General features: G+C 37.4%; 1 protein-coding gene across 9 annotated transcripts in view; it reads right to left on the reverse strand.

The window, feature by feature from the left end:
- Positions 1–225: 225 nt before the first annotated feature.
- CSNK1G3 (casein kinase 1 gamma 3) overlaps positions 226–12,898 on the reverse strand; it is a 122,026-nt gene continuing 109,353 nt past the window's right edge. For all 9 annotated transcript variants that reach the window (XM_043912241.1, XM_043912239.1, XM_043912240.1 and 6 more), the window contains one exon: positions 226–2,678. In XM_043912241.1, coding sequence (XP_043768176.1) covers positions 2,624–2,678 — 55 coding nt within the window. In that variant the 3' untranslated portion in view covers positions 226–2,623. The remainder of the gene's footprint in view (positions 2,679–12,898) is intronic.

Consider the following 12,898-nt stretch of genomic DNA (forward strand, 5'->3'; position numbering starts at 1 on the left):
AACTTTCATTAAAGAAAGCTTGGATACACCCAGCTACGTACGTACTCCTTACAATAGAGTTCCAACAAAGCAAAACAAAAAACAAAAACACAAAAGAATGTTCCTTCAGCTCTGCTTTTCACATATGTTAAATTTATTCACATAAACCGAATTTTAAAAATTTCTATCTTCAGTTAATGAGTGGCATTATTTTACCCATGATCAGAGGAAAGGGGAAAGAGCAAGTTTAAAAAAACTACCTTTATTTTTTATTTCTTTTTCAGTTACATACTTTTAAACAGGGATGTGTTTCATTATTCAGACATTCAGGCAATGTTGACTTTATTAGTGTTGACAGAAAAGAAGCATAAAAATGCAAAACATTGTTGGCTTAACCTGAACATACCTGCATTACCTATTATTGACCAGTTTGTGTCGCCAAAAGACTTATTCCTTGGCATTAAAATGGAGCACTTAAAAATATTGCTAAAAAGCAAATGTCTACACACTGGTCTTTGCAGCAAATAAGGGTATTTATACTTTTAAAATATTTTAAGTCCATAATTGGATTAATATACACACCTTCTTATGTATAAGGAGTTCAGATCATATAAACACTGTACAGTCCAAAAACCCTACTGAGAATAAAACTAAACAGGCTTATGATAAGAAATACAGATATCGCATGTATTTACAAATATCATAGACACACAAATTTGGTCAAATACTGTAAAGAAAGAAGTGGTTTCACATTATAATGGCTAAAACATCCATCTACCTTGCTCAAAGCAAACAAAAATAAAAACTCAGTATGTAACTCCTGTAGTTTAAGACATCATGACAGTATACAAATAGAAAAAATGGAAACTGTTGACCAAATTATACAGTATATGTTTTCTAGGCTGAGTGTAGATCTTTAAAATCAAGAACTTATAAAGATCATTTACAGGATTCCAAGCGACGATGAGAAACAACATCCTGATCTGCGCTATTCATATGGGTGCCTAATTCATCAAAAACAACACACTGAACTTTTGGCTAATAAGAAAATAAATTACAAAGTACAAGCAAATTTCTGGAAATGCAATAATGAAGTCAAAAATGTAGATTTATTTACTTTAATTACACATTTTAAATGTTACCTTGAAACAATAAAAATAAATAAGCTTGCCCAGAGGCACGCACTTAAAGAGACAAAAAAAAGGGGGGGGCTGCATTGAAGGAGTAAGTAACAATTTCATAAACGAAAGGTGAATATGAGATCTGAACAACACAGTTATCTTTCTAGCCAGTCTTTTTATCTTAACTCTCCTTGAAAATTCTGGCTAGGAAAATGTGACAAAAGCATAACCTGTGTCTGTATGGCTTAAAACAAAACATTCTTGAAAAATGGAATGGGTTCCCTATTTTTTTAAAACAGAACCGTTCGTTTCTTTGTTCATATGCAGGCACTTCAAAAGACTATGGGGACAAAGCACCTGACCCATCCTTTCCAAAATAGTTTTCAATCATCAAAACTATACTAAAAAGCAGGAAAATTCCAGAGAATCAGCAAAGTTGAATACCAGAGACTAATGTGCGCAGGTGGCAATAGGGGGACCCCGTTTTTATTGCTGGGGGGGCCCCTTTTTAATCAAAGAGCAACTAATTAATAAACAGACACCATTGCGTGGCACATCCAAAGTTTTCTGCTTAAGGAGAATGTAGTCATTCAGCAGCAGGTTTCAGTGGGATTTCCTTAGACTTCAACCTCATACGATGCGGTGAGATTCACATTTATTCCTTCTAGTGTATTTCTCCAAAAACTCCAACGTATCTCATTTCTCAAAGTATTCATTTCTTGCTGTCTAACATACATCATTATCTGGAAGCATAAAGTTACATTACACAAATATTTCGCATTTTTAAAAAATAAGCACTTTTGCCACTTCGGCAACACTGTACTTCACAAAGTGGTGCAACAAAAGCAGAGCTCATATTTGCCACGCTATTTTGTGATTCATTTTACCAACTACCATCAGCTGAACCCATAGAGCTTTTTCCTCAGTACCTCTGGGCAGTGACTGTACCTTGATTTCACAGAGAGAATGTTAATGTGATTCATGAATAGCAGTACCATCGGTAACAGTGAAATCAATGCAGATGTCACACAGATAATGAACTTCCCAAGGGATCACTTCTTTTAAATATTTGGGCAACTGTTTTCTCTGTTGCTTTATCCGCCGGGGAGAAAATTCCTGTTTGATTATGCTCTTACAGAAGTTATAAAAAAAAAAAAACAGGTTAGGTATATAACTGGTTGACATTTCAGATACTGTACTGCTTTCTACAACTGGAGGAGAGCTTCTGAAAAATGTTCTATAGAACTGTGTAAGTCATCAATACCACCTCATTGGTCCATTCCATTCACTGATGGGCAAAGCACTCATGTTTTGACAAAACTTTAAAGCTTCCATAAAAGTTAAATTAGAAAAAAAAAAAAAAATGACTGTAAGACAACCACAAAATGAAGTATGAAAGTATGACATTTTCGTTTCTAAGAGTGAGTCCTTGAAAATATATGTGGTCACTACAGAGATGATTTCAATCACAAGACAGCAGATGAACACGTAAGTAACTCCCCATGATCTGTCTGTGTCCAGAGTCATTTGTGGCGCTGTATAGTTTTCCTTTTCCTTCGTTTGAAAAAACAGCAGCACCTGCAGATGGAGAGAAATACTTCTTTTATTATAAAAATACTAGGGTATTGCAAAATAAGGTTGAACTCTATTGCATTAATGTAAGTGGTCATAAAAGCCATAGGCTGGTGCAACAAACAGTGAGCATATCAATGAAGCATATATATTAGTGAAATGATGGCAATTATTACTATCATTTCATCAATGTGCTTTTTTAGAACAGCAAGACATTCTATGCAATATTAAAAGGAGCCACTAAACTGAAAAGGCTCTGCACCAAGACTAATTAAAAAGCCATAAAGCTCTGAACCCCAACTGACCCACCACATCCTATTTTAGATACTAATTTCTGCCAACTGTATGCTGTATATAAAGTTGATCTTATGTAGTCTTTCTCTTTTTTCCTGATTGTGGAATATGATTGGTGGAAGCCAATGTTAGAACAGCAATAATGAGCCTAACATTGGGGATTTTATTTTCACTAAGAATTAGATTTCAAAAATGAAGACAGAAATCCCAAAATACTCTTCAACAAACATTCTCCATCATGTTTACAAAGTGGAAGAGAGAAAAAAATACATTAACTAGAATAAAAATTCTAAGACTGGCATTTTTAATTCTTTAGGGGTTAAAGAAGGTCAAGCTTATCATGTAATTTTAATGAAGGTAAAAATTATGCTTAACATTTAAAATAACATAATCAAGGTGATTCAGTTTCATACTTGAAAACTGATTCGGTTTTTGAATTCTATTAAAGATATATCTGGTTTTTATGCCTAGATGAAAAAAATCTAGACATGATCCCTGAAGCTACTGGTTTTTCTCACAGTGAATTTTCCTAATTATGAGAAGAGGCATCACATGCAGAGATATGCTGAGGCTAGTATGAAATGAGAGTCAAACGAGAATCACTGGTTACCAACTAACAAAACAAATACACACATGTATTCTAAAAGTCTATCATTCCTTCAAATAAAGGTCTGGCTTTATCTCCTTTCCATATTGAAGTCAATCTATCAAAATACCAAGATGACAGGTGCCACATACACAGAGGCTCTTTTCTTCACCCCTCTTAAGTCCTTACAAAGATACTCATTGAATTCTTACCAGCCCACCTTCCGCAAAGGATATTAACGCAAACATTTTCAAGCTAAGCATAAAAGAGACCAGGTAGCTCCAGGAGTCCTATCCAGCAAAAGATCGTTGCAGATGAAATAATGGCTAGAAATCTTTATATATTTCTGTGAAATAAATGTAAACAAAGCCCCACACTGTCCAGTTAAATTACACACTCTCTCAGCTCACATTATGTTTAGAAAAAATAATTTCAACATTTATTGTGATTTATGCCATGATTATGAAATCACTATGGAGCATTCAAAACCAATTTTTTAAACTGCATTCAAATAGCACACAATGACTAGACTAGGGAATGTAACTAATTTAAAACTGTATATATCTGCTGATAAAGATTCAACTAGAAATATGTGCTGTTATCAGTCTGTATGAGTTTTATTCTTATTGAGATAACTACCAGACAGAATGGAAATAAATTACTCAATCAAGGGTCTTAAAAAGAGACACTAAGGTAAAAGAAGACTTCAGGCACAATACATTTTTCCTAGATTTAGAAAAGTCAAATTTTTCTGTCAGCTACCTAATACTTTCTCAAACACGTTACATATATTTTCTAAAATAATAAATCAAAACAAAAAAACGACTAGGAATGCCTATGTTATGGTTGATTCATGTTGATGTTTGGCAGAAACCAACACAATACTGTAAAGCAATTATCCTTCAATTAAAAATAAATAAATTTAATCATAAGAAAACTACTAGGAGATAAAAATCATTATTCTAAAAAGAACTCTTCAATTAAAGACTTAGAAAAGAGTTAGAAAACGTCTATATTGTAAACAGCAAATGTTAAAAAATCAGTATTTAAAAGAAACAAACCAAATATTTAGAAGATTAAATTTAAGAATATGATCATATGTCAATGGAAATTTGTTTAATATGAAGTTTTATTAACAATGTTCACTATTTTTAATAATGTTGTCTTTTCAAATTCCAAAGTATGTCCTTCTAATGAAGTTTTCTACTAAAAAAGTGTTGAAAGGTTTACATAACAAGACTTTTGGAAAAGGGGCTTTCATAGATGTTTTGATAAACAAGTTCAAGGCTCAGATTTTCCACACTTGTATTAGCAATTCGCCTTGTCTGATTTATTTATTTTTTACCATTATTAATCTGCTTTCAGTTCTGAGAGTTGAGTTCTTCCTATTTCCCAGGTAATCTTTCTTTCTATTGTATAAGTATTGTTGAATACAGAAAACTATTGTAAGCATTATTTAAGATTAAATAAAATCTTCAAATGCATGGTAATTGTAGAGACCTTTTTAAAACAAAGCAATCTAAAAAAAGAGATCCATTTTTAAAAAGTAAATCCCAATAGAGTAAATCCTTGAAATAGATTTGCCCAAGTAGAGCTGGCAATGCTATTAAACCGACGACCACGAGAGGACAGCATTGCTTTATCGAACATGAATGCATCCACATACAGAGAACACAGATGTTCTCAAAATATGACATACTTACAGAAGAAGGAAATTGATATTAAGCTTGCGGCTGATTTTCTTAAAAGTCATCACCAAAACAGCTGATTTATAGTCTTAGTGATTAATAAACCAGGACTCATCTCAACTGTCCTCAGCACTCAGTCTAGAACACTTTTTAGCATAGGACCACTCTGACACGATTGTTTAATTTTCCTCTCAGTACATAGTATTAACCTTAATTTATTTTATTTATTTGCTTATTATCTACCTCCACATACCCCTTCATGGATCATAGCCTTATCATGGTGAAAGGGCTTGTGAAAACTTCTGACGAAATGTACATGGTCTGTGGTCTACTGGAAAAGGAAACGGCAACCCACTCCAGTATTCTTGCCTGGAGAATCCCAGGGACAGAGGAGCCTGGTGGGCTGCCATCTATGGGGTTGCACGGAATCGGACGTGACTGAAGCGACTTAGCATGCATGCATGCATGCACTGGAGAAGGAAATGGCAACCCACTCCAGTGTTCTTGCCTGGAGAATCCCAGGGACGGAGGAGCCTGGTGGGCTGCTCTGTGTCCCACAGAGTGGGACACAACTGACGCGACTTAGCAGCAGCAGCAGCAACCAATATTCTTGCTGCGACAACACCATGAACAGTTTGAAAAGGCAAACACATATGACCCTGGAAGATGAGCCCCCCAGGTCTGCAAGTGTCCAACACGCTACTGAGGAAGAGTGGTGGACAATTACTACTACCTCCCAAAACAATGAAGTGCCTGGGCCAAAGTGGAAAGGACGCCCAGCTGTCTGTGTCTGCTGGTGACAGTGAAGTCCGATGCTGTAAAGAATACTGCATAGGAGCGTGACATATTAGGTCCATGAATCAAGGAAAATTGGACGTGTTCAAGCAGGAGATGGCAAGAGTGAACATCAACATCTTAGGAATGTGTGAACTAAAATGTATGGGAATGGGCAAATTTAATTCAGATGACCACTATATCTACTACTGTGGGCAAGAATCCCTTAGAAGAAATGGAGTAGCCCACACAGTTAACAAAAGAGTCCAAAATGCAGTACTTGGATGCAATCTCAGAAGCAACAGAATGATTTTGGTTCATTACCAAGGCAAACCACTCAACAAGTAATCCAAGTCTATGCCTCAATCACCAATGCCGAAGAAGCAGAAGTTGAACGGTTCTATGAAGACCTCCAAGACCTTCTAGTGCCAACACCAAAGTCACCACCCGGGATTGGAATTCAAGCAGGAATTCAAGAGATACCTGGAATAACAGGCAAGTTTGGCCCTGGAGTACAAAATGAAACAAAGTAAAGGCTAACAGTTTTGTCAAGAGAACACTCTGGTCATAACACCCTCTTCCAGCAACACAAGAGACGACTCTACACAGTGACATCACCAAACTGTCAATATCAAAATCAGACTGACTGTATTCTTTGCATCTGAAGATAGAGAAGCTCTATATAGTCAGCAAAAACAAGACCTGGAGCTGACTGGCTCAGATCATGAGATGCTTATTGCAAAATTCAGGCTTAAATTGAAGAAAGTAGGGAAAACCACTAGGTCATTCAGATACGACCTAAATCAAATCTCTTATGATTATACAGTGGAAGTGACAAATAAATTCAAGGGATTAGATCTGGTAGGCAGAGTACCTGAACAACTATGGATGGAAGTCTGTAACACAGTATAGGAGGCAGTGACCAAAACCACCCCACAGAAATGCAAGAAGGCAGAGAGATTGTCTGAGGAGGCTTTAAAAATGTCTGAGGAAAGAAGAGAAGCAAAAGGTAAGGGAAAGAAAGGGAAAGATACCCAAATGAATGCAGAATTCCAGAGAATAACAAGGAGAGGTAAAAAGGCCTCCTGAAATGAACAAGGCAAAGAAATAGAGAAAAACAATAGAATGGGAAAAACTAGCAATCTCATTAAGAAAATTGGGGAGATATAAAGGAAACACTTCATGCCAAGGATGGGCACAATAAAGGACAGCAACAGCAAGGACCTAACAGAAGCAGAAAAGATTTAAAAGAGGAGGCAAGAAGACACAGAAGAATTATACAAAAAAAGGTCTTAATGACCAGATAACCACAATGGTGTGGTCACTCACCTAGAACCATACATCCTGGAGTGTGAAGTCAACTGGACCTTAGGAATCATTATTATGAACCAAGCTAGTGGAGGTGATGGAATTCCAGCTGAGCTATTTCAAATCCTAAAAGATGATGCTGTGAAAGCGCTGCATTCACTATGCCTGCAAATTTGGAAAACTCAGCAGTGCCACAGGACTGGAAAAGGTCACTTTTCATTCCAATCCCAAAGAAGGGCAATGCCAAAGAGTGTTCAAACTACCATACAATTATGCTAATTTCACGTGCTAGTAAGATAATGCTCAAAATTCTTCAAGCTAGGCTTCAGCAGTATGTGAACAGAGAACTCTGAGATACACAAGCTGGGTTTAGAAAAGGCAGAGGAATCAGAGATCAAATTGTCAACATTCATTGGATCACAGAAAAAGCAAGTGATTTCTAAAAAAACCTCTACTTCTGCTACACTAAAGCCCTTAACTGTGCAGATCACACAAACTGTGGAAAATTCTTAAAGAGATGAGAACGCCAGACCACCTTACCTGTCTCCTGAGAAACCTGATATACCGGTCAAGAAGCAACAATTAGAAATGGACCTGAACAATGGACTGGTTCATAACTGGGATAGGAGTACCTCAAGACTGTACACTGTCACCCTGCTTATTCAACTTATACGCAGAGTAAATCTTGGGAAAGGCCAGACTGGATGAATCACAAGCAGGAATCAAGACTGCCAGAGGAAATGTCAACAACCTCAGATATATAGATGACATCACTCTAAAGGCAGACAATGAAGAGAAACTAAGAAGCCCCTTGATGAGGGTGAAAGACGAGAGTGAAAAAGCTGCCTTAAAACTCAACATTAAAAAAGTTAAGATCATGGCATCTGGCCCCATCACTTCAAGGTAAATTGATGGGGGAAAAGTGGAAACAGCGACAGATTTTATTTTCTTGGGCACCAAAATCACTGCAGACGGTGACTGCAACCATGAAATTAAAACATGCTTGCTCCTTGGAAGGAAAGCTATGACAAACCTAGACTGCATATGGTTTTTCCAGTAGTCATGTAACGATATAAGAGTTAGACCATAAAGAAGGCTGAGTACTGAAGAATTGATGCTTTCGAATTGTGGTGCTACAGAAGATGCCTAAGAGTCCCTTGGACAGCAAGGAGATCAAACCAGTCAATCTTAAAGGAAATCAACCTGAATATTCATTGGAATGATGGATGCTAACGCTCCAGTACTTTGGCCACCTGATGTGAAAAGCCGACTCACTGGAAAAGAACCTGATGCTGGGAAAGACTGAAGACAAAAGGAAAAGAGGGTGGCAGAGGATGGGATGGTTAGATAGTATCACCAACTCAATTGACACGAATTTGAGTAACTCCAGGAGATAGTGAAGAACAGAAGAGCCTGGTGTGCTGCAGTCAATGGGGTCTCAAAGAGTTGGAGATGACTTAGTGACTAAACAACAAAATCCTTAAATTTCCTAAGGTCCTGATCATGATACATTCCACAAATGGGCACAAAGTTGGTACTTTTAATTTAATATCTACTGAATAAATGAAAATTTTTGCCTTATAAATGCAACTAACTTCTAAAGTAAGAACCTGGTCAAAATCCTAAATCATGTTTTAAAGCCAAAGCTCTTAGCCTTGGGCCACAAACTCTAGTGAAATGTTACAAAATATAGAGCTTAGTGCCCATGGAAACTTTTCTGGAAAGAAATGATCAATAAAGGAGTTAAATTAATAAAGGAATCTGAACCGCAAGAAGCACTGCTTTCCAGATCCAATGAGGACTTGTCCTGGATGCAATGAGCTGAGCAACAGAGACACTGAATGAGCACTCTGTCATCAATTACATGAGAGCAGGCAAAGGCATAACATGAAACCACAGCATTTTAACTTGGTACAGCTGAAGGGGGGCGGGTGTAGAGGGTAGTTATTGGAAACGATAATTGTAATAATAGCAAAGATTCCAGGAATTAGCACATATAGAAATTTTCACAGATGCTGTGAGCAAGTTATTCTACCAATAAGTCCAATTATTTGGTCTTAGAAAATTACTTGTACTTTTAAAATTTTCAAAGACATTTTCTCTCCTGTTGTTCAGTGACTACATTTTCTTATCCATTTGTTCATACCTCATATGGAGTCTCCTCAGATCTAGACCAACAACTATCCTGGGAAAAGATTCAGGCTGAGCAGACATTTAAATCACGTTCCTGTCAATGATTCTATTTTTCTCGGCTCTTTCTTGATTATCCCTTGTGTGGTTCCAGTAAGCCAAAATGCTCTCATAAGTCAGAGTCACGCTTCTGACCAGATCATACAGAGGCTAGCCTAGAATCTTTGAGGCAACATCTCCACTCTTAAATCCTTTGGGCATAAACATTAAGTTCTATTTCTGATTAACACTGTTGCCTCAAATACTGTTTACACAGGAAATAAGAAATGATAATGGAAAAAAAGAAATGATAATGGGCCAAAGTCCTAAACTCTGTAGAAAACACAGATGGGAACAACCAAGATTTTGCTACTGACATCACACCACCATTTCCCCATTACTGACTGCCTTTTTCTTCTTATAAAACATGGCCTGTCTTTCTTCTTTCTTTCTTCTCAAACTTTCTTCTCAAAAGTCTACCCAGAAACTGACGCATGTTCCTCTGTCTGGATCTGAAGTTCTTATCTGCCCCTGTAATAACTCAGTGGCTCATCGCTATCCAGTTGAGGGACTGTTGGTACCTGCCAGACCCTCTGCACTTAGGACCCCAGAACCTAACCTCTCCTCCTCTGGTTGAAGAGGATATAGGAAGTATCTTTCATGACATCTAAATTTTAATTCACTGCCAAAGGATTTTTTTTCCCCTTAAAACTTATACTTGAAATGTAATTTCATTTCTCTAGGTTTCTCAATGATAAAAACGAGAAACTATCTGGTTAGACAAGTGGGGTTTAGATCAGAGAGCAAGACCATGCATGTAACCACTCTAACAAAGAAACTGCACCTTCAGTTTCTTCCTTTCCACCCCCATGCAGTAAGTGTCTCAAACCGGAAATGACTTTCAAAATTTGCCCACCCTCTCATGCTGGTTTAGTTTATACCTTCCTGCCTCCATCACTGCTAAGAGCCTTTTAACTGACTTTCATGTGAGACTCACCTCTCTCCAATCTGCCATCCAAACTTCCCTCATCATAAATATGGCCATGCCCTTTCCTCTTAAATCTCAGCAATGGTTCTCCACTGTCCTAAGGCATCAGTTTTAAAAATCTGGTTCCAATGTGTTTCTCCTCTCCTCTCAGTCTCATCCTACATTAGGCTTCCTTTCCAGACAGCCTGTACGTTAGAAGGAAGGAAGAAAAAGAGGGCAGGAAGGAGGGAAGGGAGATTTCCTGAAGCCCAGCAAGCGACATAAGCCTCAAAACTGCCACCAAAATAATTTTCTTAAGGTTCAATCTGATTATACCATTTCTTGGCTTAAAACCCACAGTGTGCTTTCTTGTGCTAAGAAAGCTAATGTCCAATTTTTTTTTTTTTAAACCTTGTTACTAAAGCCTTTTGAGATGAGGTACTCAGCCTGTCTCAGTTCCCATTAATATAATCACACTCTACTTGCACGAGTCATTACTCAAACTTACCCATTCTTTCCTTGCTTCACGTTGTTGCACAATCTCTTCTCTCTGACCCCCATTCCCCTTGTCAAATCATATTCACCTTTGAACTACTGCAAATGCATCCTTACCCACAAAGACCTCTATGATCTTCAGCTGGAAATGTATACCCAGTCTCTGAACTCCATAGTGTTAACCCTATAACGCCTTGTTTTAGATTGGTGATTCTCAATCCTGGTTATTCCTTAGAATCGGCTTAAAAGCATTTTAAAAATACTGGTAACCAGACCCCACCACCACTGAGAATGCACAGCCTAAGTACTGACATATTTTAAAACTGCCCAGATGACTGTGATACCAAGCCAGGTTTGAGAACCACTCTACATAAAAGTCTCTGGTGTACACTACTTTCTCTAGTGGAACAACAGGGTCCTGACTTATCTTCATAATCATCGTATCACCATACACACAATACTATTCAGAAAATGACAGAAAATGGGGGGGGGGGTGGGGGGTGGCGCAGAGAAACAGGAAAAAAGATGAATTCACAACACTTCAAAACTTAGTACCTAAACTTGAAGCCTTAGTCTCCTAAATTCCTGGAAGAAATGATGAGGGTGCTATCATTTGTATCACCTGTTTAAAAAAATTCTCCACTACAGTATTAAAAAAAAAAAAAGAAGGCAAAATCTCATTACTATTGAAGGAGCCACTTTGTCTTGGGGGAAGAGATTATTTCACATCATCTGGAAATCATACATTTACGTAAACTTAAGACTCTAAAATATTTGTTGTAGAATACATTTTGGTTTATGAGATGGGGTAAGAAAGACCTCTGCCAATCACAGGTAAGAAGAAAAGAAAGAAGTAGTAAATAGATCCTGAAAAAGAATTCTAGGCTGGTCCCTAGCTACTCAGAAAATTGTGGAAGAGAGAAGAGAAGCATTAGACTCAACTTTGGAAAAGAAATTATGCTCACATTTCTTAATCACAGACTAAGAGGGTATAAGGCATGCAATAATAAGGCTGTAGGAACATTAGAATAAACTTGATCAAAGACAAGACAAAATGCTGTATGTTTAAAAAGAATTTCCAACTAATGAACAGTTTGGGAAGTTCTGAGAATTTCTGTAACCCATCTGGAATAAAGCTTCACTGAAATCATGGATTGCTATCTATTTTTCTAAAGAACTGCTGTATTCAGATATAATTCACATACATTAAATTCACCTTTTTAAAGCGTACAACGCAATGTTTCTTTAATATAGGCAAAGGGTTTTTCAGCTCTCACCGCTATCTAACTTCAGAACGCTTTCTTCACTCCATAAAGAAACCACATAACCTATCATCAGTCACTCCCCTAATTCCTCTTCTCTGTCCCAGGCAATCACTTTTCTGTATATTTGCTTATTCTAGACATTTTACATAAATGGACCTTATAATGTGTAGCCTTTTATGTCTGGTTTATGTCACATTGCATCATGTTTTCAATTTTATTTTTTTTTATATTGTCAACTTATAGTACATTGCATGGATATACTATATTATGTAGTCAATTATTTAGTAATAATTTATTGAGACTTTGGGGATCTTACAATAAAAAAGGTCTTGTTTTTAAGAAATCCTGATAGCTCAGTTGCTAAAGAATCCACCTGCAATGCAAGAGACCCCAGTTGTTCGATTCCTGGGTCAGGAAGATCCCCTGGAGAAGTGATAGGCTACTCATTCCAGTATTCTTGGGCTTCCCTTGCGGCTCAGCTGGTGAAGAGCCTGCAATGTGCGAGACCTGGGTTTGATCCCTGAGTTGGGAAGATCCCCTGGAGAAGGCAAAGGCTGCCCACTCCAGTATTTTGGCCTGGAGAATTCCAAGGACTGTAGAGTCCATGGGCTTGCAAAGAGTCGGACACGACTGAGCAACTTTCACTTTCACTTCAAGAAGTTTTAAAAGGTGGGAGATAA

Source organism: Cervus elaphus, chromosome 9 (assembly GCF_910594005.1).
Source record: "Cervus elaphus chromosome 9, mCerEla1.1, whole genome shotgun sequence".
NCBI classification, from domain to species: domain Eukaryota; kingdom Metazoa; phylum Chordata; class Mammalia; order Artiodactyla; family Cervidae; genus Cervus; species Cervus elaphus.